The sequence below is a fragment of the Glossina fuscipes genome, unplaced genomic scaffold (assembly GCF_014805625.2).
Source record: "Glossina fuscipes isolate IAEA_lab_2018 unplaced genomic scaffold, Yale_Gfus_2 0, whole genome shotgun sequence".
NCBI lineage: Eukaryota > Metazoa > Arthropoda > Insecta > Diptera > Glossinidae > Glossina > Glossina fuscipes.
Genome location: NW_023998414.1, coordinates 23,802,735 through 23,829,472, shown reverse-complemented (window position 1 = coordinate 23,829,472; position 26,738 = coordinate 23,802,735). Strand labels below are relative to the sequence as shown.

The 26,738-nt window shown below is 32.2% G+C and overlaps 1 protein-coding gene across 14 annotated transcripts in view; it reads right to left on the bottom strand.

Annotated features, from left to right (window-relative positions):
- The window catches only part of LOC119642099 (histone deacetylase 4), a 50,833-nt gene that overhangs the window by 17,994 nt on the left and 6,101 nt on the right, over positions 1-26,738 (bottom strand). For 9 of the 14 annotated variants that reach the window (XM_038041178.1, XM_038041109.1, XM_038042019.1 and 6 more), the window contains 3 exons: positions 22,928-22,989; positions 18,011-18,064; positions 10,968-11,086 (listed from right to left, as the gene is read on the bottom strand). In XM_038041178.1, coding sequence (XP_037897106.1) covers positions 10,968-11,086; positions 18,011-18,064; positions 22,928-22,961 — 207 coding nt within the window. In that variant the 5' untranslated portion in view covers positions 22,962-22,989. Of the gene's footprint in view, positions 1-10,967; positions 11,087-18,010; positions 18,065-22,927; positions 22,990-25,868; positions 26,112-26,738 lie in introns of those variants that run through there. The other 5 variants (XM_038041733.1, XM_038041800.1, XM_038041875.1 and 2 more) reach the window with 2 other exon arrangements.

Here is a 26,738-nt window from a genome sequence, read left to right as displayed (position 1 = left end):
GCAAACTCAACGAATTGGCAACGTTTACAATGATCCAAAAGTTTTAATGTAAATAAATCCTAAAAACTTGTGACGTTGAACTCATTGAAAATTTCAGCTGATGAGCACCGTCTTTCTGGTGACGGGCATCTACCATGAAACAGTCATCAAGAATGCCAGAAGTGGTTTGGACGTCCATGATTTACCACAGGTCTATATGTCATTGAAGGTGCCAGAGAAGTAGTAATGTAATTGCTTGCCTGCCATTGCTGAGTCGATATTTGGTCCCTGCATAATTAAAATCCCTGGAAACACAGTTGGAACGGAGCTCTACTATATATGGATAATCTAAACGCAAGATTAACTATGACAAGAATGACAAGCATTATAGCCTGAACCATTGCTCCACAGGGATCATTATGCCCATCGCGATAAAATAGTCCTATGCATTTTTCAATGCGTACGGAATGCCGGCGTACGAATGATGGAGATATTGATGGAGCTAAAAATGCCGTGGTGTTAGATAGACCTCGCCTTGTCGAAAGGGGGCAGAGACCACACACGAATTTTTATAATTGCTACTCCAGCTTTGGTATAGAGCTGCGGGATTGTTTTGTAAACTAACGATTTCGTCTTATTAACCGATCCAAGTAAGTGCAAACGTAAATCTGATCAATTTCGATTAAGCGAAACTATATACTCTCGCGTATTTATTTATTTACTTATTCACATACATTTCAATTTCTCAATATAATTTTCATCGTTCACGCAGCATGCTGATGGCGCTCATGGGCGACTTATTGGCATTAATTATCCACAAACACAAAATACTTTTGCTCATCATTTACTTTACTTTCTGACTCAATTCCTATTACTTAGATAGCGAAAGAAGGCAGTGAAATGCAGTAAGAGTTGTGTTATCGCTAACAAAGTGATGTATTCTGGCGTTGTGACCGATCGGTAGTCATAAGAAAAAATATGTTCTAAATATTCTAAAGGTATGATAGCCACAATAATGAAACAACGAAGTTAAGTCAGTTAAACCACCACAAACAAAGAAATACCTTATGACTGCTTGTCACGTTTCTGTGATGTTAATCAGAATATGGCTATAATTCTTATAGGTACAGGGGTTGTCCAGATTAACTCTACCAATCAATTAATGTGAACAAGCGAAGAAGAACTTTTCCTTTATGCTTGATGCAAGATATATATGAATATATTCAATACATATACTATTCGGCATCTGAAATGGATATCCATCCCTTGTATGGACAAATTCATGTTATAAGAAGATTAAGAGACAAAGTTACTTCCTATCGCAAATAAGAGATTAGTGTTGGCATTAAATTCATTTACATGGATGTCTTAACTGCCTCCGGGCTTATTATATTTCTTGCGTAATACGGGCATGCATTACTAACCGACAATGGTATTACTTCTTTTCCAAATTTTTCTCCATAGGAATAAATTTAAAGTAAAAAAGACTAAAGAGTTTTTACAAAACTAATCTTGCAAGAATAGAGTCGCCTTGCTTTGAGTATAGGAACATCTGAACAAATAGACAAAATACTTTATCGCTCAGCTTAGCTCAGCTCTTTATGCTTTAACTTGTGTAAGATGTATGATGTGTATTAGGTGAGAGCAAAGGAGGGCTCGTTAACGTTGATAATAAATTTTCTTGAGTCATACTTTTGTTTCTTTGACGTGGGAAATATAGCGCAGCGATGGCTATTGATTTTTAATAATAATAATAATAATAATAATAATAATAACAAATAACTAATTCATTAATAATATCCTTTAGATTAGTAGAAAAAGAGGAAGAAGGAAGACATTCAAAGCCTTTTTCAAGTGATAAATTGCTCTGTTTAGAAATAATTTTCGTGACTGCAGTCTATAAAAGTAGTACAGATGTCTCAGTGACTTAATGTCATATTGATTTTAATCGGCTTTGCTAAATCAAGTCAGAATTTTTTTCGATAAGGAAATTTATTTTGATAGTTAACTTGCCCCGCCCCCCGAATGCATATAGAATGAATGAAAATTAATATATCTTGAGACAAGAGATAATAAATGTGAATTAATGATTTATTTTGTTCATTAAGTTTTATTTCTCAAATCTGTTATTAGATGGGCAGGCAGCAATAAAAACCAATAGCCAGGAAGCAAAAGAGACACGGAGAGAGGGAAGGAAGACAGCAAACGTGCCAGCTTTTTAAATTTTATTAAACAAAAAAAGTGCAATAATGATTTTTAATTTTTTTGTTTCTGTTATTACTGTTTTATGTGCGTATGCGCGTTTATAGCTAAATTTACATCGGAAATACCCATTAATGTTGTGTATTTAAAAATAAAGCAAAATTCAAAGGAAAAACTAATAAAAACAAAAGCAAAAGCGATAACAACAACAGAAAACAGAACCTTCAACAAAAACAAAAAATAATATATATATATATATACATATATATACATATTCATACATCTTTATATATATATCAAAGGCAATAACAAAGTATGCCAAAAATAAAACACAACAGCGTATTGCAACCAAACGAGTGGGTTGGCTGGCTGTTAATGCATCTGCATCAGAAAGCGCACACAGCCCGTTATACAGTCTGTGCCAAAAGAGTAAATTGCAACTTTATTTGTTATATGTGTGGGTGGCAGTCAAACATACATTTAACTTTTGTATACACAAGCACATATAAATATACACATACACACGTGTATATGTATACCATACAATTATTAAACTATCGCCATCATCATGATCGTCATTACCATCATTATAGTCATCATACGGTTTCCAACAACAATTTTTTTTTATTTAATCTAACATAGTTTAGCGTGGCATGAAATTACACTTGAGAGCGCGCAAGCCAGCTTGCATGCATTTACACGCAAACACATAAACACACGCGTATACATATATATATATATATAGGCATCACCCCAAATAACGCGATACTTGTCAAACATGAATTCGATACAACACGATATAAAATTTGCGAATATTATAACACGGTTTTAATAGAACACGATTTCAAAAAATCGGATATGCTTTTCGATGCATTTTTTTTCAATTGCTTCTTGTTTATGTTTTATCGTTAATACGAGTAATTTCCATTAATTTTTAGAATAAAATAAGTAAAAATACTATAGCGAGCCCATCATTAAGTGCCCTACTTTACCCTACAGTTATTCATAAAACGACTTTTCAAAATTAGGCATAATATAGGGGCAATAGTCGAAAAAGTGTTTCGATCCGATCCATTTTCTCTAGCGTTCATCTTTGGTTCAAACTACTTCGGCGTATCAAATTTGCTCAAATTATCCCGTAAATTGAAACCTCTAGATTGAACACAAGAAAATAAGACGGACAAACGGGTAGACAAGCAATGTCGGTCTATCTCAAGTCCTTCTGAGTGTTGCATATATCCGCACAATCTTAATGTTCCCTTGTACCACAAGTGATGTAGGATATAAAAGCTTGGAGTAAGTTGCTTTTTATATCCTACACCGCTTGTGGTAAAGGATATATTAAGTTGGTGCGGAGGTATGTAACACGCAGAAGAGCTTAAGAGAGACCGGCCTTTTATTATACCGATCGATACAGAATCGTAATCTCAATTGATCTAAGCCTGTCTGTCCGTCTGATATCTGTCCATATAAATTTGTGTTCAAGTTACAGATTGCCATTTTGAGATATTTTGATGAAATATGATGCAGCGACGTGTTTTGACCCAAGAATCGGTCCACTTTTGCGACCACTCCCCGTATAACGGCCTATTCTGAAAAGTCGCTATATGGAAAAAAACCGCAATTTTCAAAATTTCTCAGCAAATGTGGCTAAGTAGTAGTATTTAGACTAGGGAACTTTTTGAACCCCCTCATATAACGAAAACTGAAGCTCACGCGACAAAAAGACATAATTTTCAATACTTCATAACGTAAATTATCCTAATAGTAATTTAACATAAAAACCAAATTTGGACCTGCGCGGACCATGGTTCGGATCCTAACCTAATAAGGATTCTCACGAAAAGTGACCCTTTGAGCAGAGAAGAAAGGAGAAGAGAAGAAGTTTTAATATGTGGAGATGAAAATTGATCCACAATAGTAATTTCATACGAAAATGAACAAGATTTAGACCATTTACGCCTATTTTTGGGTCCTGCCCTATATATGAGGATTTAACTTGTACTACATTAGGCACATGAAAAATATATCTTTTCATTAAAACAAGATACGATTTTTGTGTTCTATAATAAAAGTAAGAATCGCGTTAGACAAGGTAGTGTAGGGTATTTAAGTGTCGGCGTTGCCCGACTATTCTTACTTGCTTAAATAAATGTAAGCTTAGAATCCGTGTATTTGTTGGTTTTTAGCATTTACAAAAAAAAATAGGGTACTTAATGGTCGGCTTTGTCCGATTATAAAATTCTTACTTCTTATTATTATTATGGTTTCAACGTAACACAATACATACTGTTTTGATTTATATTGTTGGGAAATTTCGTTTCTATACAACACGTCACACATTGCCTTGCTTTATATTATATTTAAGTTTAAATTAATTTTATTCTAGATTTATATCTTACCGTATGACACGTGTTTGACAGGGGACACCTATAAATTGACTATGTATCCGCGCATATAGATATATCCAACAATATATTTAATGCTTGGGCATAACAATAATAATATTTTTGGTAATGGATTACAACACCTTATGTTTTGATTCGCTTTGAGTTGAGCTACATATATATGTATGTTAAGTCTTACAATAGCTTTATTATCATCATCATTATCGTCATTATTATGAATATGAGCATCAGCATCAGCATCAGCATCATCATCAGCATTAGCATCAACACTAGGAATAGCCTCAGAGTGCACTAGTATATCTATTTATAGCGCTTAAACAATATTACATTAAATTGTTTTATTTTTAAATATGTCTTCTTCTTCTCTATTTTCATTTTAAATACATTTATTGGTTGGTTGGCAAAACTGATTGACATGCCATCAATTGTACGAAAGGAAGCGAGAATTGCCTTCAGATGTCGTTCAGTATAATAAATTCTATTTATTTATTTAATTTTTGCTTTTTCTTAAATTTAAATGTGTTGCAATTTTTTTTTATTTTTAGGAAAATGCACATAAAAATAAAATAACTTCATATAGCCGTCAACGACAACGTAAAGCACAAAATTTCAATTAAAATAGATTAACAATTACATATGCACATACATATATATATATATATATATATATATAGATGGTTATAGATTAAAATTTCTAATGACACTATTGACATAGTTACGCATTCATATATGCATATATAGAAATCTTTTCAGCTATAATACTCGCGTAATAATACGATGTGTTGTATGAGATTTTCATCTAACAGATGCGTACATTAATTTATCGCTTTCAATCGCTTTTATGGAAATGCGCATAACTTCGGCCAAGCTCTTCAATACTCGATACGTATGTAACATAATTAAATCAATTTATACATATGACGTATTTAGGTATTTAAAAGTCCGATTATACGCATCTCTCTATGAAGACCATTTATTTCTAAGTATTGTGCACACATATCTTACGTTCTTAGCAAATTAATCGTCGCATCATGTTGTCTATCATTTTACACATTCGCACACATGAGGCATGAGAGTGAAAGCTGAATTTGTTTTTTCAATATTCAACCCAGAGAGTAATCATTTAGAGAGACGTTTATGAACTTTAATTATATTCAATTGTGAAAGAAAAATCGTGCCTTTCCTTGTTTTCCTTTATTTGAATGTAACGCGCACAGATGTGCATGCGCTGTTGATGCCATAAGCTAAACATTGGATGGAAAATTGTTTGCATTGTTGTTTTCAATTTCAAGATACCTTCCCGCTCCCACTTATCTATTCACTCAGTGTTGAAGACTCTAATCGGAATTTGATACCCTTCTAAGAAAAGCGATATATCTTCTTCAACTGTATTGAGTGAATGATTTCGAGGGTGTGAAGATAAATTCGAATTTAACTAGCAAAGACACCTACCATTTGTGTTAACAAAACTCTGTCAACGCCTTAACGCAGCTCTGTTAAATAATTACAATTGAAATATAGTTAGATTTGAAAGCCTACTCCGTCCATATTAAAAAAAGGAAAATATTTTTGTAGACATTTTATGAATCCATATAAAACTACCTTTCAAACGAACTAAAAAAATTCAAATTCTGCATATGGGAGCTATTTTTAACGGTGTTTTGATATTTGGAATGCTAACCAAATATGGATATGGTATAGCGGCCAAATTTGAGACTCTAGTGCGGCCAAATTAGAAAATGTCACCTATATTCACCTATGTCACGTGAATCTATATAAAAGTACCTGTCGAAGGGGCAAGAAAATTCAGACTTCTTTTTCCGGAATTATTTTTAACAATTTTTTGAAATTTGGTATGTTAGCGAAAAATGGGTGTAGTATAGTACTAATATAGTATAGTGCAGTATTTTAAGGTATATCACGTTATACAGTATATACTATACCCTAGCATAGTATAATATATACTAGTACAAAATACACTATACTGTAGTACAATATATTCCAGTACAAAATACACCATACTGTAGTATAGTTAATTCCAGTACAAAATACACTGTATTGTAGTATAGTAAATTCTAGTACAAAATACACCATACTGTAGTACAATATATTCCAGTACAAAATACACTATACTGTAGTACAATATTTACCAGTACAAAATACGCTACACACACTGTAGTACCATATATTCCAGTACAAAATGCGCTATAGTGTAGTATAGTAAATTCTAGTACAAAATACACTATACTGTAGTACAATATATTCCAGTACAAAATACGCTACACACACTGTAGTACCATATATTCCAGTACAAAATACACTGTACTGTAGTATAGTAAATTCTAGTACAAAATACGCCGTACTGTAGTACAATATATTCCAGTACGAAATATACTATACTGTGGTATAGTAAATTCTAGTACAAAATACACTATACTGTAGTATAGTAAATTCTAGTACAAAATACACTATACTGTAGTACATTATATCCCAGTACAAAATACACTATACTGTAGTACAATATATTCCAGTACAAAATACACTACACACACTGTAGTACCATATATTCCAGTACAAAATACACTATAGTGTAGTATAGTAAATTCTAGTACAAAATACACTATACTGTAATACAATATATTCCAGTACAAAATACACTACACACACTGTAGTACCATATATTCCAGTACAAAATGGACTATACTGTAGTATAGTAAATTCCAGTACAAAATACACTATACTGTAGTATAGTAAATTCTAGTACAAAATACGCTATACTGTAGTACAATATATTCTAGTACAAAATACACTACACACACTGTAGTACCATATATTCCAGTACAAAATACACTGTGCTGTAGTATAGTAAATTCTAGTACAAAATACGCCGTACTGTAGTACAATATATTCCAGTACAAAATATACTATGCTGTGGTATAGTAAATTCTAGTACAAAATACACTATACTGTAGTATCGCAAATTCTAGTACAAAACACACTATACTGTAGTACAATATATTCCAGTACAAAACAAACTATACTGTGGTATAGTAAATTCTAGTACAAAATACACTATAGTGTAGTATAGTAAATTTTAGAATATATGTATTACATATAATATATTTGTATTAAAGTATAGTGTATTTTGTACTAGTACATATTGTACTATGCTAGAGTATAGTATATATACTGTATAATGTGATATACCTTAAACTACTGTACTTTACTATACTAGTACCATACTATACCATACTATACTACACCCATTTTTCGCTAACATACCAAATTTCAAAAAATTGTTAAAAATAATTCCGGAAAGAGAAGTCGGAATTTTCTTGCCCATTCGACAGGTACTTTAGAATATAGAATAGGTCCCGAAAGAAAAGTTTTAATTTTTTCTGCTCATTCGACAGGTACTTTTATATAGATTTACGTGATATAGATGAATATAGGTGACATTTACTACTTTGGCCGCACTAGAGTCTTAAATTTGAGTGTTCTTTTATACCCATTTTTCGCTTATATACTGAATTTCAAAAAATCATTAAAAATAGTTCTCATAAGCAGAATTTGTATTTGTTTGGTTTGTTTGAAAGGCATTTTTATATAGATGTCCACCAAAAATATTTTCGTAGTTTAATATGGACGGAGTACACTTTCAAATCCAACTTTATCTTAATTTTGAATATTTAGCAAAGCTCTGTTAAACCGTTTATAGAGTTTTGTTTACAGATATGGTAGGTGTCTTTGCTAGTTAAATTCGAATTTATCTTCACATGCTTAATGATTTCAACGAATTTCGCTTTCATGGTTCACTCACTTTATGCACAAAAGCAAACTTTGAACCCAAGAAAAGAAAGATTAAGAAGTCCAAAAACCAATCATAAGCATATTACCTATTACTGAGACTGAGTAGTTTAAAACTTTATACAGTCACTCATGCAGTCAATCCGTTCGTTTCCCTACAAGTTGCATAATCTAACACTTAATCCTTTAAACGATACCATTCTATTCCGATCTGCGGAAAAAACAAGAAATATTTTTCACAATCATCACTGAAGATGGTGCAGCGGCGCTTAACCTGAACAATTATTCAAATAGTCTAAAAATTATGATTAACAGATCAAAGCAAATCGCATCTTGGTGACTAGAGTGCTCATAAGAGAAAAGAGAAAAAAGCGCAGAACGCTTTCGAACTTTATGTCACCTCATGGAGAGCATTTTCTCCGTTCATAACGAAATAAAAAATATTCGTTATTTCGGTAGACTTTCATTTTTTAAACTTCCTATCATTTTCTATTGTTGAGGAATACTTTCTAAAAGCAACTGCACAAATTTCAATTGATACTGATTGTATGTGACTGCGCTTAGGAAAACATAAGCGAGTTAGAAAAGGATTTCTATAACGAATGATTGACACACAGCCGATCGAGTGATTAATGTACGTCTTCAAAGGAAACGAACAAGCGATTATTACATAAAGAAATCCGTCTGAATGGCCGAGTGGGCAAAGAGTCTCGACTAGCAACTCTATGCTCGTAGATTGAAATCTCAAAATACTAGTGCTTGAAGACTTCAGTCTTACAATTTATTCTTTGGCTAAACTATTTTCCATTTTTAGTCTTTTTTTTCTTTTTTGATCTAGTTAAGGGGTAATCTTATTTTACTACATAGCTTAAAAAGGACAAGCAGTAAGCCTGTATTATGTTAGGTATAGAAATTTTCAAAGTCCCATTAAAAAATTCTTCGGGCAAAACTTAATATAAATTGCACATCGTTGGAAAGGCGATTAATAGAGGATTCACTCTGTGATAGTTTCATTTTTTCAAGGGGCATAGTTTCGCCACAGTAGCTCCGCAAACTTTCGCTTTATCAAACTCATTTATGGCATAGTGTAAAAAAGTTTTAATTTCGAATATTAGTTAATTTACATAAAGTCATGTTTTGTTTATAATAATTTGCAAAAAAATTCTCGAAAATTTCTATTTTACTTCTATTTAGAGTTAAATCCCTCCGAGACTTCGTTCAACAAAGTTCTGTTAACGTCTTAACAGAGCTCTGTAAACAAATTTTGGCTCGTGCCTTTGCTAGTTATATTTAAATATCACTTCACACCCTTACTAAATTGAGACCACGACAGCTCCGGTATTTCGTCGTATCTGATATTTAAAAGCTCAAGTGTAAGGCATCAGTTTTTTATGTTTTATCATGAAAAAAGTGAAGAATTATTATACTAGACAAAGTCTTGTAAGTTATTTGAGAGTTGACTTTGCCCCACTGTAATAATGCTTTTACTTCTTTTTTGTCTTCTAAAAACCGGAGAAAGGAGAGTGAAAATGGATGAAATAAAGGGAAAGTTTCGATATTCCACAATACCGCGTGAACTCGGTAAATTTTTTTCCATTTTTCTACAGGCACATTACCATTGTCTACAGAAAAGTATTGTGTGGGCAACTTTCGAAAACAGAAGTTTCGAATGCATTTGCTGCGTTTCAAATTTGAAAGCAGTATGTTAATGTTTGCAATCGGGACAATGTTTATCACAGATATTACACAGACAAGCATACGGACGGATCGATAAACAAACAAATATGCCTATATTGATTCAGAATGATGATGCTGATTAAGAATATACATACTTTATAGATCTTGTGAGCGTTGCAAAGGTTTAGACAAATGAGTAAAGCCGCATTCATCGTTGATGTATATAAAAATGATTACATAGAAAAATTATTAAATCGCGCAAATATATGCACACGCACAGGCATATATATACGTGCATACACACACACACACACACACAAATATGTATACATATATATATATATATATATGTATACATGTATTCGATTCTATATATATATATATATATATATATATGTATATCTACATGTATATATAAAAATTTTTCTATTTATATAGCGCAACAATAATAGCAAATGCGATTGTACAGATGTTCAATTCTTATCTCTAAAGTAACTGCGTGCTCGTATAATTTTTACAAAAAAAAAATTTACATTTGACAAGAGGCCAAAAAGAAATACCAAATAGACAACTTTGCCACGCCCTCTATTTGTTTTATTAAGAGATTATTTCATGTACAGATTTGGCAGAGAGCCGAACTGAAAAAAAATGAAAGAAGAAATCTTTTTACAACACCTGCAGCGTTATAGCAATCCACGAAACAAAATGCTTGTACCATTGTTTCAAATCAATGATTTTCTACACATACACATAATTACAAGACAAGAACACTTGCACTTGAAAACTAGCACGATATAAACATTCATATATGTATATTATATATATATATATATATATATATATATATATATATATAAACAACAATATCAATAATAATTAACATTAATTACTCACCTCTAAAATTTGTTGATCTAAATCTACTGGTGATGCTTGTAAACGACTAAAATCCAGTGTGCCCGGTGTTGTTATATGCAATCTATCGCTTGCAGTAGCAGTGGAATCACGCGAAATATCTAAAAACCACAGAAAAAGAAATTATGAATGAATGAATGAGAAATAAATTTAGCCTTTTGTATATAAATTTATATGCCATGTATATTTATATATATATATATATATTATATAAATATATATAATATAAAAAAATGTAAAACAAAAATAGTATTAAAATGATAAAAAACAACAACAACAAAGCTTTTGTAAAGAAAGAGGAAATTAATGTAAACACATTTATTATTACTAATATATACATACATAGATAAACGTATGTATATGAATGCCTGAGTAAATGCGTTATCATAACAATATATCTATCTATTAGGTTACAAACTTTTAACTAAACGAAATTCCAATGCATTCATTAGCTTGGATTTGCCATCTCTACGGGACATTTGAAGTCTTTAGGAATTATTTCTTGCATTTAAAAAATTATGCTCAGAAATTCCCTGTTTCCTCTTAGTCAATTTAATATATTTGTTTCATTTTTTTTTTTTGCCGACTGCACTACCTAAGGCAAAGAAATGAAAGTCAAAAATTTCAAGATATTTCCACATTTTACATAATACAAATATTATATTGAGATTGTTTAAAATTTTCAAAATTTATGGACTCATATTTGACTCATTCGATTTATAAATTACAAGTCAATGTTTTCTTTACACCATCTACTTTATTATATTGAAAAAGAAGAAGAAGAGAAATGGTTTCCAAAGCGATTTTTTTTTTTACACATATCGCATGCATTATTCGTTAATGCATAACTCACCGTACACATATCGCATACATTATTATGCATCGATGGATTTCAATAAAATATATATACTTGCTCTGGATTAGTATAAAATTTTTCATGTACTTTAACTAGTCATTAGTCCGAGTTCTTTATAATCTGAAAAATCGAACAAGTAAAAAATTTATAACTAGCTATGGATGAACCTTTTACATCCAGCACATCTTTTTAAACGAGAATTAAAGAAAAACAAAAACAAAGAAGTGAGAAAATTTATTTGCTGTAGCTGATGAATATAATGAGCAAAAATCCAAGTTTTTGCTCCTTTTGTGAAACAGAGAGATCTTCTTAGTTTACGTAGCACGATGGGCATATCCTTAAAATGATTTGTCCCATATTCAATAGCAACCTAGATGCAAGAAGTTCCAATATTTCTGTCACACTTGAAGTCGATAACTTGATTTTTACGGCCAGGAAAATGCTTAGAGCGGATATTACATAGGCAGGCAGACGGATGTGCTTAAACCGATTTAGAACTTGATGCTGGGATCTCTGAAGCATCCTACCGGACGTTGCAAACATTATAACAAAATGAATATACCGCTCATCTCTCACGGTCATGGATGTAAAAAAAAAAACTAAATTTCGAAACTCTCTAATATTGGATGGACGTGAAATACGCGAAAAATTTTTATCACCAAATCTGATATGGTTTATATATAATTAGGAGTAAAGAATCCGATTTTTTGCTTTTAAAAGAAAGGAGTTTTTCTTAATGTACTTTGTACTGTGAGCGTGTCCTTTCGCCGATTTCTGCGAGCACTTCGAATGCTTTGCCAAATTTTAAGTTGATATTTCAAGTTTTGCGATCAAGAGAATATACACGAGCAAGCGGACAGACTTACGTAAATTGATTCAAAATTCAATATTGATTAGCCATAAAATGTTATATAGGGCGTCGGAAGCTTTCTTATGCAAACATATCTCGGTGTTGGATATGAAGAAGAAAGCTAATGTTTACATATTAACAGCAACAGATTGAATTGAGAAAGGATCGATGAAGAAGAAGAACAAGTGTATATGTGTACTTTATAGAATTTCCAGTTCGCCTATATAATCGTTTAATCTATGCTTTGCGATGGGGTTACATTAAATGAAAAAATTTCTTGCAAAATTGATTAATTGAAATTATAAATTACTTTACTCAGATCACACTATTAATAGATATTTGTTTTTGTATATTAGATGTGTGATCTTCTAGTCAAATTAAACTAGTATTATAAATTAATGTCCACCGCCAGGTACTACGTGTCCCATAAGAACGCATGTACCATTCGAACAAAGGAAAAGTCATCTATTGAAACCCACGGTAATCGGAAGGAATGATGTCTGTCATTAACAACGAGAGAAGTAGCACATGTGAGGTTAGTAATGCTAACGTGTCCTGACCGGGTTTTGTTATATAATCGAACGAATCTCATTTTAGGCTGAGAACTTGGAACATCACTAATTCCTTAGTGACGGATTTTGCTTGGTTCGAGTAAAACATAATGCACCGCGCACTTAATGTTGGATCTGAACAGAATATACGTCTAACGGTGCCGTATCTTTTTTAATATTACAAACCCCCAGATATCTTCTATGTAGACATGTAGGTAGGCTGATGGCAAAAAAAACTATATTGATAAAGAGCTGAGGAAAAAGTGAATAGAGTTTGCCTATATGTCAAATTGTTTGAATGGCTGGAAAGTCACTATAGATGGAGCAGCGATATTAGATATAGAGATAGACGAGTGAATGAGATGATTGAGAAAGAATTTCATTGTTGGACCAATTCCTTTTATATTTGCAGAGATCTTTTACCCATTAATATATCCACACATACTCCATTTTCCGCCACAACAATAATCAAGGGTACCGAGGCTGTTAGATCAATTTTCATCATTCTAACCATTAGAGCATTTCGCTATACGTAATTGAGAACCTTCAGGCAAGTTCTGCCAGCTTACGCCCATAAGCTAGGGAAGTTTGCTCTAATTATTGCAGCATGTAACGAAGCATTTCATTGTCTAAATAAACCTAAGCACTTGGTCGCTTGCACACTTTCAATATGTATTCTATCCGCGGAACGTCATTTTGCATTTTCATGCCAAGAATGTCAAAAGCTGTCAATTCGTCTGCATCGATTATCATCAAAGGAAAAGAAATGATGACCAACGCGCACCATTTCTTTTATGCGATAAGAGACAGTACTATTGTTAAACTGGTCAAACTGGTGATTTATGACAATCTTTGCAAAAGCTGTCAAGGATCAAAAAAAATTGAAATATTCAAAGGCATATAAAGAATTGCGCCCTTGCTTAAATAGCCTAAGAAACCTCTACATCACTGATATTAATAAAAGCGGCGGCATTTTAAATGCATAAAGAATAAAGAAATTTTGCAAAGAACAAGAAGTAAGTCTTGCTACGAGCCATACTCTTTAGTAGTATGTAATCTTATGTAAGCGTTCATTTTAAATGTCGACAAATTTTACTTGAAATTGCTTACTATTTTTATTCATTGTTATTTATTCATTAATTCATCGGCAGAATGGAAATGACTTAAATGAAACTTACATAAAAAGCCGTTGTTTCAATAATAATTTCTCTAATATATATTTAAATGCCTATAGTTACAGTTACATTTATTTATTTATGTGTTTTATATATATGTAAAGCTATTACTCTTCTCTCTGCATCTGCAGCTATATTCATTAATACTCTTTTTATCATTTGAACATTTAAAATTTTGTTTCTTTTAAACTGTTACGCTCGCTCCCTCTCTCTTTCTCGCTCTTTCCCTCTCTTTTTACATATATTTTTACTTTTGTATATCTCTATCTCTCTATCTTCTTCTTCTTCTTCTTCTCTCTCTCTCTCTCTCTCTCTCTCGCTCTCCCTCTCCCTCTCCCTCTCCCTCTGCCTCTCTTTCTCACTCTCTCATTCTCTATCACTCCTCTCTTAATTGTATATGTATGCATTTAGTCTTGCCTTGTATTTGTTTAAACGATTTGGTTGGTTGCTTAGTTGGCTCTGAGCTTAAAGCATGTAGATGTAGCATTGTAGGCCGTGACCTGTTGTTCTATTATTAGCAGCATTTATAAATCGTGTGTATTTGTGTGCATACAGCTATTGAAATATATTTAGACTCAATAACAATAACAAAAACAACAAAAGTAACAGCAATAGAAATAATAATATAAACAAAAATAACAAAAAACACATTTGCAAAACATATAAAATGTATATATATATATATATATATACAAATGAAAGACAAACACATGCAGATAGATATTTAACAAATATAGGTAAGCACATTTTTATTTACCTATACTATCAACACTGGATATTAACATCAATGTAATTAAAGGCAAACGTTTTGTAATAAAATTTATAAACGAGAATAGCCATAATACTAAACATACACAAGTATACAAATATATATATTTATATATATATATATATATATATCTAAGCGTACGTAAATATATACATATATACACGCATATAAATACGTACTACTCACTCTGGCGCTAGTCTGTGAATATCTTGTTCAAGGGCCTGATAAGCATACACACACACACATACAAATTTATAGACAACGTACAAATGTACCTAATACACATTTTCTCTAATCCAACTTCTAGGAAGCAAATGCGAAATAAAAATTGCAACTATTTTTAGATCTAGTCATTCAGGTACATACACATACACATACACACACATATACATACACACACATACACGTGCACGCATATATTGCCGAACGTATTCGTGTAAATGTAAAGTTTATATTGTAGATGAAATATTACTTTTAGTTAAGCTAGCGATTGAACATTGAGCTATTTTTAAAGGGCGCGTGTGGTGAGCGTGTATGCGTGTATATGTTTATATGTGCACTGGATGGATGGATGGATGGATGGATGGATGGATGGATGAGTGTACGTGTATGGGATTGACAAGTTAGATGTTTTTTCTAAGTACGTAGTATATCCGTGATTTGAAACTATTAAATAACAAGTGTGTTTAGGGCAATTTAAAAATTTAGGTCGAATTTAAATTAAAGTACACATCGTTTATGACAGCCTTGAAAATGAAGTTTTACCTTTAAAACTTTCGCTTATATATAGATATTTATATACATATACATAAAATATAGAGAATTTTATCGTTAGAAAAGTTATGGCGGATTTTAAGTCTTGATTCATTTTTTTTTTTTTTTCGAACATTTGAAGCTTCGACTTAATTTGAATGCAATATTTGGGCGATTTCTTCGTATGGGCCTGTGATGAAAAGCAAAAAAAAAAAAAAAAACTGACTAATTTTAACTGCAAAGAAAGTGAGGTAGGGTTGGTAATGAGTAATCCGTTCCATCTTTGCGGGAATATACCGGGATATGGCGATTACTAAAATTATTCATGCTTTTTTTTTGTACTTTACACTTTCACTTAATACTTTCAAGTGAACAATTTATGGGCGTAAACCTTAAGCTAACGAATCGATTAAACATCGCTCTATAATAGTTGAAATTTTTATAATGAAAATACTTTAGATATTCATTAACGCCCAGATACTTGGATAAGAACTCCTTTATCATCATCATACTCTGCCTATAAAGTAATACTAATGAGGCGCGACAATTGAAATTATCAGCTTAGGTCGATGACGAAAATTGTTATCCAACGAATCCCATATTTCGACAAAAACTTTAAAGAGATATCCATTACATAACTATAATTCAAGGTTTTTAAACAAGTCTGAACAAGTCGTGGTTAACTATTCGGTTTTCACATAAACACTCACTAATGTTTTTTTTTTTTTTTTTATAAACGCATGAACGCTTGAACTTTAGATAGATGCTTTTGAAAGATGCAAAGTAGAGCGAAATAGTTTGCTTACTACAAATGAACTCACAAAACACTCTAGATTACGATTGAATTATTCACTTTTCACGACAATATGTGAAGCAATCATGGCGAATCCATGTAGGAGCAAAATGCTATGAAGATTTAAATAATCACAACTTAATATGGAAAGGAATTATTTCACAGATATATATGTGATAAAGATTGAAATAATCAAGTCGAATGAGTCGCAGAGTAGCAAACAAACGATTAATTTGATTGATTTGTTAACCAGAGACTATGCTTGGCATTGTTTTTCGCAAAAGCGAATATGTTCTTTCGAAGCCAAACAGAGCCTGTTGGCCTGATATCACCCCAGTAGATTTCCACCTGTTCCGTACTTTTCGAAATCTTTTGTATTCAATGTCTCTCCCATTGAGCGAGTACAGGGCAAGGCCTATGTAAAATCGCTGCCTTCCTTCGCGTTAAGCAGCCCGCTGCACTGCGCTGAACTCCATTTCAAGCAAGCGTAGCCACCACGAAACTTTCATAATGGACCATTCCCGAAATTTGTTTCGAAATCTCCTGACATTTCGTATTACTGGATTTTTTCTTTCTTGTCTAGATAGCACGTGCTATCTGCTTTATTCAAAATTTCTTCTGCAATTTCTTCCATTAACGATGTAATGAGTAAATGAAACACGCTGAACTAAGGTAGAATATTACCAATTAGTCGGATCGATCTTGAATCCTTTTATGAAGTAAATATGCAAATTCAGTACAATTGAGAAGTAATGAACGCAAGTTATCGTACATTTTTTGCGACATATATTACTTGTAACAATAAAATAAAAAGACATTTTTTATATCTACTTTAAATATTAATACAATAATTGAGTGAATAATTGTTGAACTACTGCAATAAATTTTGTATACTTTTATTTCTATAGTAAATGCTGTAAAATGAAAATTGTTTATTACATAATCGTGTTAAGAGATAAAGTGAAACGTGTTTTAAAAACGATCGTTAATATTAAACTGAGACTTTGGAAAGATTATTATTCTATTGAGGGATTTTTTTTTTTTTTTATTTTTATTTTTTTGTTATTATATTTTGTTTTTTAACTAATAATGGAAAAGAAAATATATGTGTATATATATTCACGCAGCAAAAATAATTGCTATCATTATTCCTGATCTTCACCCGTAATATTGGTATGATTTACCAAAAAACATTACAAAACAAAAAAAAAAAAAAAAAAAATCAAAAATTAAGGGGATTAAGTTAAAGAGACTTTTTGAGCAAATTTTTATGCTTACCGTTCGCAAGTGTATCGTTCTTCCTGTAGCGTCCAAAAATATACATCAGGGATCCTATGAAGTATATACGGATAACTTAAAAATACTTAACATAGACTTTGTGAACATTGTAAATAAATAATATAAACAATATATAATGAATCCGTTAAGAGTCTCACCTCACTTACAATTAAAAAAAAAGAAGCGGACCGCGTCCGCAAGAACAGTCACTTTAAGTAAAAGCAGACTAATTTTAAAAACCATAATGAGCCACGGGGAGCATTAAGTACCTTACATCCTACAATTATTCACATAACGACTATTCAAGATAAGACGTTATGTACGGGAAGTGCTCAAAAAAGTGGACGGATTCGAAACGTTTACCGCAGCGTTCGTCCTTAGGATGAAGACATGTCAGTGCATTAAACTTTATCAGAACATTTTAAAAATTGAAGAAGAAAACAAAAGGGACAGAGGGACCGACACAAGATTATACCTATTCTAAATCAACCGGTATAATAAAAGTTAAGTGTATCTCAAGTGTATCTCAAGACAAAATGGTATAGGGTGTAACAAGACTTGGATGCAATGTTTGAACGTTCACCGCATAAATTTCCCTATGACGGACTGGAAGGAATAAACGCTATTTTTAAAAAAATGTATAATATTTGTGGGGTAAGATATATATGTCAGATTAGGCTACGAGCCAATATTCGGGATGAGAGAAGTGAATAACGAAGAGATAGGTCGGGCGTGAAATGGGACTATGGCCTGCGGCCCACTATAGGATTTTTACTTATTTCTGTTTGATTACGAAATGTTTGAAAAGTTTTGAAACCGAATAAAACAAGAAAAACCGAACAAAATAAATTCCTTAATCTTACGATTTAATTCGCTTGGGCCCACAGATATCTATGTGCACAAACTCTAACACATCTCTTGATTTTACTTGTTTAAATTTTAAATAATATCTCTCAAAGATTTTCAATACATGTAATGCATCTGAAATATTTGTAAATTTGTACACAAGTCTGTCCTTCATGGCCTAATATTGATTCCTTTCCTTGTCTTTCGCTAACTTATAAAATACAATCGAAAGTAAACAATGCTTTTCCAAAATAACGCATTTTACAGTTGCCACCAATACCAAAAGGTATCTTCAATATTAAAAAAAAAAAAAAAAAAATATAAATGTAAAAGAAGTACAGATACTATAATGGGCCAAGGCCCACCATCAAACGCCCTACACCCGCCACCCTACAGTTATTCATGTGACGACTCTTTCAAGTAAAGCCTTATTTTAAAAGTGGTCGAGAATGTGTCCTTGAGCCAAAATATACCGATATTCGGATTTCTTCATAGTGCGCACGACGTAAACCCAGTCAGAAAGCGAATCGATCGGTCTAATCAAAGAAAAGTCCATTTCAAGTCCCTCTACGTATTACAGATATCCGGGCCCTTTTATCTCAAATGGTGTAGAATGTAACAAGACTTGGATGCAATCGTTTAACATTCATCGCATAAATGTTGATATCATAAAAACAAAACGGACTGACCGACGGGCTGGCGCGCGGACAAGCTTAGATCGATCCCGACTCCGACTCCGATTCTGAGTCAGAAAGTGATTCTGTTGCAGTACAATAAAAGGTTGAGTGTATCTGAAATCGTATTGGGTGTTGCATACATACGCATGAACGTGCTAAGCGTTTATACCGCAAGCGTTTTAATAGCTAAAGCGCCTTCACTGTCGGAAATTGTGATTTACATTTATAAAGAAAGAAACGAGCAGCAGCGAGAATGGCGTTATCTTGAGAGTTGTTTCTTCGTTTCCATTTGAAAACAAGTGATTACTAGATAACAAATAAACAAATGACGCGGTAGTTAGTTTTTTATAGATCGATTTGTGTTTGTGCACTTTTTCACAAAAAGAACTTTTAATCTTGCCGCAAAATTCAATCCATCACGTGAACATATATGCACACACTTAACGGTATGATTAACGATCTATATGACCACAATAAAAAACAAAAAAAAAAAAAAAAAACCAACAAAAAAAAAATGAATTAATAAAATTAAATTTTCATTTTTATTAAGAATCTTTAATGTTTAATATATTTATTATTTATTGCTGACTTGTCCTTGGTTATGGCAGGAAAACAAATTATCTACAAGAACACTTATAATATTTTAGTCTACTAACATAAGAGTGGTTGGTGTTCCTCAGCATCCCCTGATTGACAATAATTATCATTCTCTCTTTCATTTTTCTTTTCTTTCTCTCTCTCTCTCTCTCTCTCTCTTTCTCTCTCTCTCTCTCTCTCTCTGTCTCTCTCTCTCTCTATTTAAGGAAAAATTAATTACTACATAAAGAAAAAAAAAAAGTTGCAAATTGTATTAGAATGACTTTGTTTATCATGATTCACATCCTGATACAATTACGAACACACGGTTAGGATAAATATGTCAGGAAAGCAAATTATCTACAAGAATACATATAATATTTCGTTCCACTAACATAGGAGTGTTATTCTTCAGCATCCTATGGCTGACATTAATTATCATTCTCTCTTTCATTTTCTCTCTGTTTCTCTAAGGAAAAATTAATTACTAAATAAGGAAAAAAAAAGGTGCAAATTGTATTAGAATGACTTTGTCTGTCATCACTCACATAATAATATATATATATATATATATATATATATAATTACGAACACATAGTTAGGATAAATAGTTCTACGAATGCAAACATAATGTAAAACTAAACAGAAAAAATAAAACAAAACAAAAAAAAATCTAATTAGAATAAGGCCTATAGCGCGACACTATTCTCAAGCAAGTATTAATTAATCTAATAAATATTGAGCGTTCATCCTCAATTAGATTCACATATTCATTCATTCATTCAATTCGTACCGCATCGATATAAATGAACATTTGGAACTTGCTAAGCAGCTGTCTCTCTATTCTTCCACATTTACGAATGCCATATATATGCTCCTCATTCAACTGTGTGTTGCTCTATATACCAATGATACTTGCGATTTCGTTTACCTTATCCAGAAATATCCGCTAGATTGCGTTAATGTAAAATGCAAATATTTTTAAGTCGCATAACGCTTTCATACACCATGTCATGCATCATGTCTGCACGTCAATGTGTATGTCAAACGGTGAAGTGTTTCTTCGAATACTTGTAGTAATCGCGCAAATTGACTGAGACAAACATTGAATCCATACGCATCTTCACTTCTCAACCATACCGACAGAATGAATTTGAAAATATGAACGTGATGCTTCCAAATTAAGCAGAAAAAAATAAAAAAATATTGGATCTATTATTACTGCGAAAAACACATTTCCCCACACGTGTCTGCAATCGGGAAAAAACCTTTAATTTGCATATTGAAGGATCTACTGCAAGCTCACCGCAATCGTATTCCAAGTTCATGTAATTGACACGCCCATATTTAAAAAATTATTTTGTAATTCGAATACGTTAGTCGTCCTCGACAAAAATTGATCGTAACGTTTGCGTGACCCGCCACGATTGATTTAAAGCTTTTCCCTTTGCCTTTTATCTCATGTCTGTTCAACTTGAAGGTATATAAGGTTCAATAATAAATTAATTAATTATACCAAATTTGGTTCTTGTAGATATATTTTCTTGACCCACTCCCATATAAGAGATGAAATGTACATGAAAAGTGATAATAATGTTCAATTTTGAGAGTAGACGACTATTGATGAAAAAGATGATAACTTTTCAAGGTTTTGAACCGACTTCAATATATATAATAAGAGGCTTACATGGAAACAAAGTATAATTTTTGATATACTATCATGAATTGCCCACATCACGGAAGATTTGCTTTAGCGAAAAAAATATAGAAAACTTATCAAACGAAAAATAGATGGAGGCCGATATGGACAATTTCAATATCTCATGCCTTCATTAAGTTAGTTAAGAATATTTTTTTTTTTCTAAACTAACAAGATATGCATTTTAGATGCCATATAATGGAGAGGCACCAATAGAGTCTATGTTTACCGAGGGATTGACTTGAATTTCTTTCAGGTCGATGCATTTCACAAGTGTTACCAGCAGAAAGAGCAACTTAATATATTCTTATTATCTGAGTATAAATAAATAGATATGCAGCGATACTAGAAAAAACGCTGGTTTTCCAATTGGTTAAGGGAGTAAGAAAACTAAGTACTGCCCACTATATATATGAGTGCTATATAAAAAACAAATGTCTTTATGCAAAACGAATGTAGAATGTAGCGAGATAAATGTTATATGTGCATAAAGCTATGGAAAGCAATACTTTTGTGTAAAGTTATGGCAAAGTATTATTTCGTGGCTTTTCAAGCACTTTTTCTGTGAAGGTAAGTAATGTTTAAAAATAGACTAAAAATCAATAAAACAGTATATACGCTGTGTGTCTATGTTTGCGTATAGTTACTGTTGCTATTGCTGTGCGCATACAAATAAACACATAACATACTCTATAGTAAAAGAAGAAATGTTTCCTTTACTTGTTCTGTGTCCTTAGGTAATAGCGCATGCACATCCATCCATCCGTCCGTATATACATATATACATCCATACATACATATATGCATGCATGGTATTTAGGTAAATGGATATGTTTATAAACTTGGTTTTTTTTTTCCTTCCACTTATTTATTTATTTATTTACTTTTTTTGTTTTTTTTTTTTTTTCTTTTTCTTTTCTTTCTCTCTTTTTTGTATATAAACAAATATGTGTACTACATGCAGTCCTTGCTATGTATATGTATATATATAAGTGTACACTGTGTACAAATCATGTAAGGTCTGCAATAAACTTGGGTGGCATGTTTAAGAAAAATGTCAAGTTCAATACTAAATCTACATTGAATTTACACTTACATATATTTAAAGAAAAAGCTTACCATGTGCTGGGATTCTTTCTTCGGGTGAAGTCATTTTTTGTAAAAGAAATTTTTAAGAAATTCTGTAAAAATAAAAAGAAAAAGAAAATATATTGAAAAATTAATACATCGTTGCTTTTAACCTAAATAATACGATCGCTTTTTATAGGCAAGTCGTACGCATTCAAGGTTTATTAGTGCTGGCACATTAATGAATATAAAATGTATGTATGCTTGCTTTTTTCACAAGTAAGTACGTATACATATACAAGTTTCTTTCTAGTAGGGTCAACAATTTTCGTTCCGATTAACTGTAAATAGATAGTTAATAAATCTTAAGAGACGTAGTTGTAACCATCTCCCTCTCACTTTCCCCCTCTCTCTCTCTCTCCGTATCTCTCTCTCTCTCACTCTCTCTCTCTCTCTCTCTCTCTCTCTCTCTCTCTCTCTCTCTCACTCCCTTTTATTCTCCCTTGACTTGTAAAAGGATCGTCCGGCCAATCCTTTCTATTTACTGTAAAATTATTCGAAAAAACATATATACATGCATACGTAAATGTAGAAAATTCGAAAGTCTAGTGGGCATTCTACTGTTAACAAGGGCAGAAATACGTCCACACGGTGTCGCATTATTTAATCGGTACGTAACCCTTGCCGAAAAAGTAAAGTTAATGGGGATATTTTTTGCAGTCTATTACAATACTCAGCACATTTCCACTCTTTTACGTATGAGAACAAGTCAAATTTTTGTAGACTTAGAATATCAAGGATTCAGAAACTATCTGTCACCACCAACTGCAACCCAGAGAAGTTTCATCCGATTTTGAAATGACATGGTTGACCAACGAAAAGAAATCGACTTTTCCGAATTTCCGAATTCCAAAAAAAAAAATCTTTTTTATTCTAATTTTTTGACTTTGTTAGTGACCTGGTGTACTACGGGGAACGTGCAAATTTTATGATCACTTTTTTTTTTTTATCTCGTTATACTGCAACTGGTTATCGAATAGCGATAAATAATTGCGGATTAAAATCGAACTTCCATTCCTAATTTCAATTTCAATTTTTTTGTATGTTAGCTTATACTAATGGAGTGAATTTTCACTGAACACAATTAATTTCTTATGTTTTATGCTTTTCAGTATTTTCCCTTTTTGCACGGTTTTCTTGGAAATTCATCTTAAACGACATTTTAAATGTGTGAAACATATTCCCATATTTACCATATATCGTATGTATTTTTTTACACGTTTTTTGGATTTTTGCACAGTTGTCTAAGGAATGTACCTACCGTGTAAAAAAAGAATTTGTTTTATATGGTATGATGACCAGATTGCAAAGAATCGTCGAGGGATACCTTCTCAAAGATGTTAAACACAACCAGCGAATGTCATCGATAACTTATGTAGAGAGAATAATTTTGCATTTTTTCACTCCATAAAAGAGAACATATCAAAATGTATGCTTGCAACGAAACAGAGGCAGCTCATTCCTCAATGCGATTGAAGAGATCTGCAAGTCTTTTGTACTCCGTGCATCATTAAATCGCTAAATTCAATGGGCTAGAACTTGATCTTTATGGGTCAACTCAAAAACCCGATATATAACATAAAGAAAAGATTGTGAATCCCAGCGATAGTTCCAGCAATTAACAAATTCTTGCTAATGCACGCGAGCTCTCATCCCACTTTGAAGTTAGCGCGTGACTTATAGCTAACGCTGCGCATACACGCCTTGTATTGTAAATTAGTCTTTATAACTTGAAGATGGCCGCGATCAACCAACAGACATCCTCATAATGAACTGTCAATTTACAACAAATATTAAGCCGATAGCCTTAGATGCTAGTGCTTTTAAGAGTTTAGTCTTAAAATTTATTTCTCTGGCGAAATTAATAATAATAATAATAATAATAATAATAATAATAGTACAACAAATATTAATCTAAAACTTAATACAAACATTTTCGAAGAGCAACTATAACACCCAACTAATTCCGAATGATCCCGTTTGACCAAATGATATGTTCCTCTATTGTCTAAATCCATTTTTTGTCACTTTAATATGATGAGTGGTCGGCCTGAAGGCGAATCTATAAGTGTTGATCGACAAGGATACATATTCGAGGACTAAATGATTCCATTTACCTCGATTTTTTCTTTTAGTTAAAAAACATGCACACGATCCGATCTTTATTCCAAATAAATTTCTTGAAAATCATTATGATAGACGTCGACTTTCGTCGAACGTCTTGCCATTCGGAAATTCATTTTCGGATCTGTATTCACGGCCTATGTTAAATTCAAATCTCATCGTCATAGTTAAGGAGATTATCTAATAATTCATTTCTTCTACTCATCGGACAGCAACTCGGACTTGGCTCTCGTTTTTTCCTCCTTTGCAAACTTTGGCGCGAGCCCAAAAAAGATGTAAACAAGCTATTCGGGAAAACCTTTCTGCAGTCCATTCTTTCCCACTAAATCGGGTGCATGTTAGTGCACTTGTTGTTTAGTTTATTTATCTTAGATGTGCTTGGAGATGGAAGTCTAGCATAAGCGAATATATAGTTAGTAGAAAATTTGGAACTAAATATTATCCAATTTCAATTTATTAGCAGATTTATTTAAAATTTCTAACAGGTCGGCGACTTTATGAGAATCCTGATGAATCACTTTTCCAACTAAACATAACATAAAACCAAATTACATAGAAACGCAATCAAATGTTAATCTGACAGTGCCGCGGATTCGCATTTACACAACGGATGTCTATAAAGTTTTTAAAACGTTTTAACAACGCTAGCAATCAGACACAACGCTAGCATTGTCATTATGATAGACGATAGACTATCGATTTCCATTAAACAATTACAACTTCGACTCTTTCGAATTGCTAAATAGAAACCATGTTCTTTTCCCGAAAGCACAATTTCAAATGCAACGTTTGCATAGGGCATTAATACCTTTTCCCATTGTGTAACATTGGGATGTTTCCCATCTGTTGTAACATTGCCAGCGTAGCGACTTTCCAACTTAGATCGATAGATTTCTGATGGGCCCCTTAAAGCATGTTCGTTCCTTAAGCGAGTTATATCTTTCTTGCTGTTGACTGGCTGGCGGCATAGGTTCGTTTTATCCGATGATTCCTCAAACTGTTTGGTAGAAATTTATAAAATATGATTTTCATTTCATGTCACTTACTAACTGCTTATAATGAAAACATTTCTAGAACAAGAAAGGGGTGAACGTTCTTTTGGTTATTGCTCTTTCTTTTTTTTTTTTTTTTTTTTATTATATCTCGAATATAAATAACAAAAATATATTTTCGAGGGCTTGCGCAATATATATTTATGTCTTTAATGAGATAAAATTATCAAATGTAGAGGATTATGGCGGGAAGTTCGTTCGTCTTTACGTCTAAGTATTTTAAGAATTTTTAAAATACTTTTTGGACATCTACTCGATTTAATTAACCGGCGGGTCAACATCGTATCTCTTGTTACGCGTGAGTACAATAGTTGATCATAGTAACATATATAAACATACGATGTAGATTTTAATGTATAATGATCCTCTGCTATGCATACATTTGTTTGAAACGGTACTTCGTCAAATGTTAAAGAATAGAAGGAAATGTTATGAAAAACAACAACAGATCGGCATTTAAAGACGTTACATCGCTTTGTCAATTAAAATTTTTTTTTGTTGTTTATTCTCGTAAGAAAATATGCAAATATATATGTATATGCCTTGTTGTTGCCTTTTCAAAAGGTTGACTTCAAATCAAATAAAAATCAAGGACTTATATTAGTAGTGGTGTCGAAGGTGTGGTC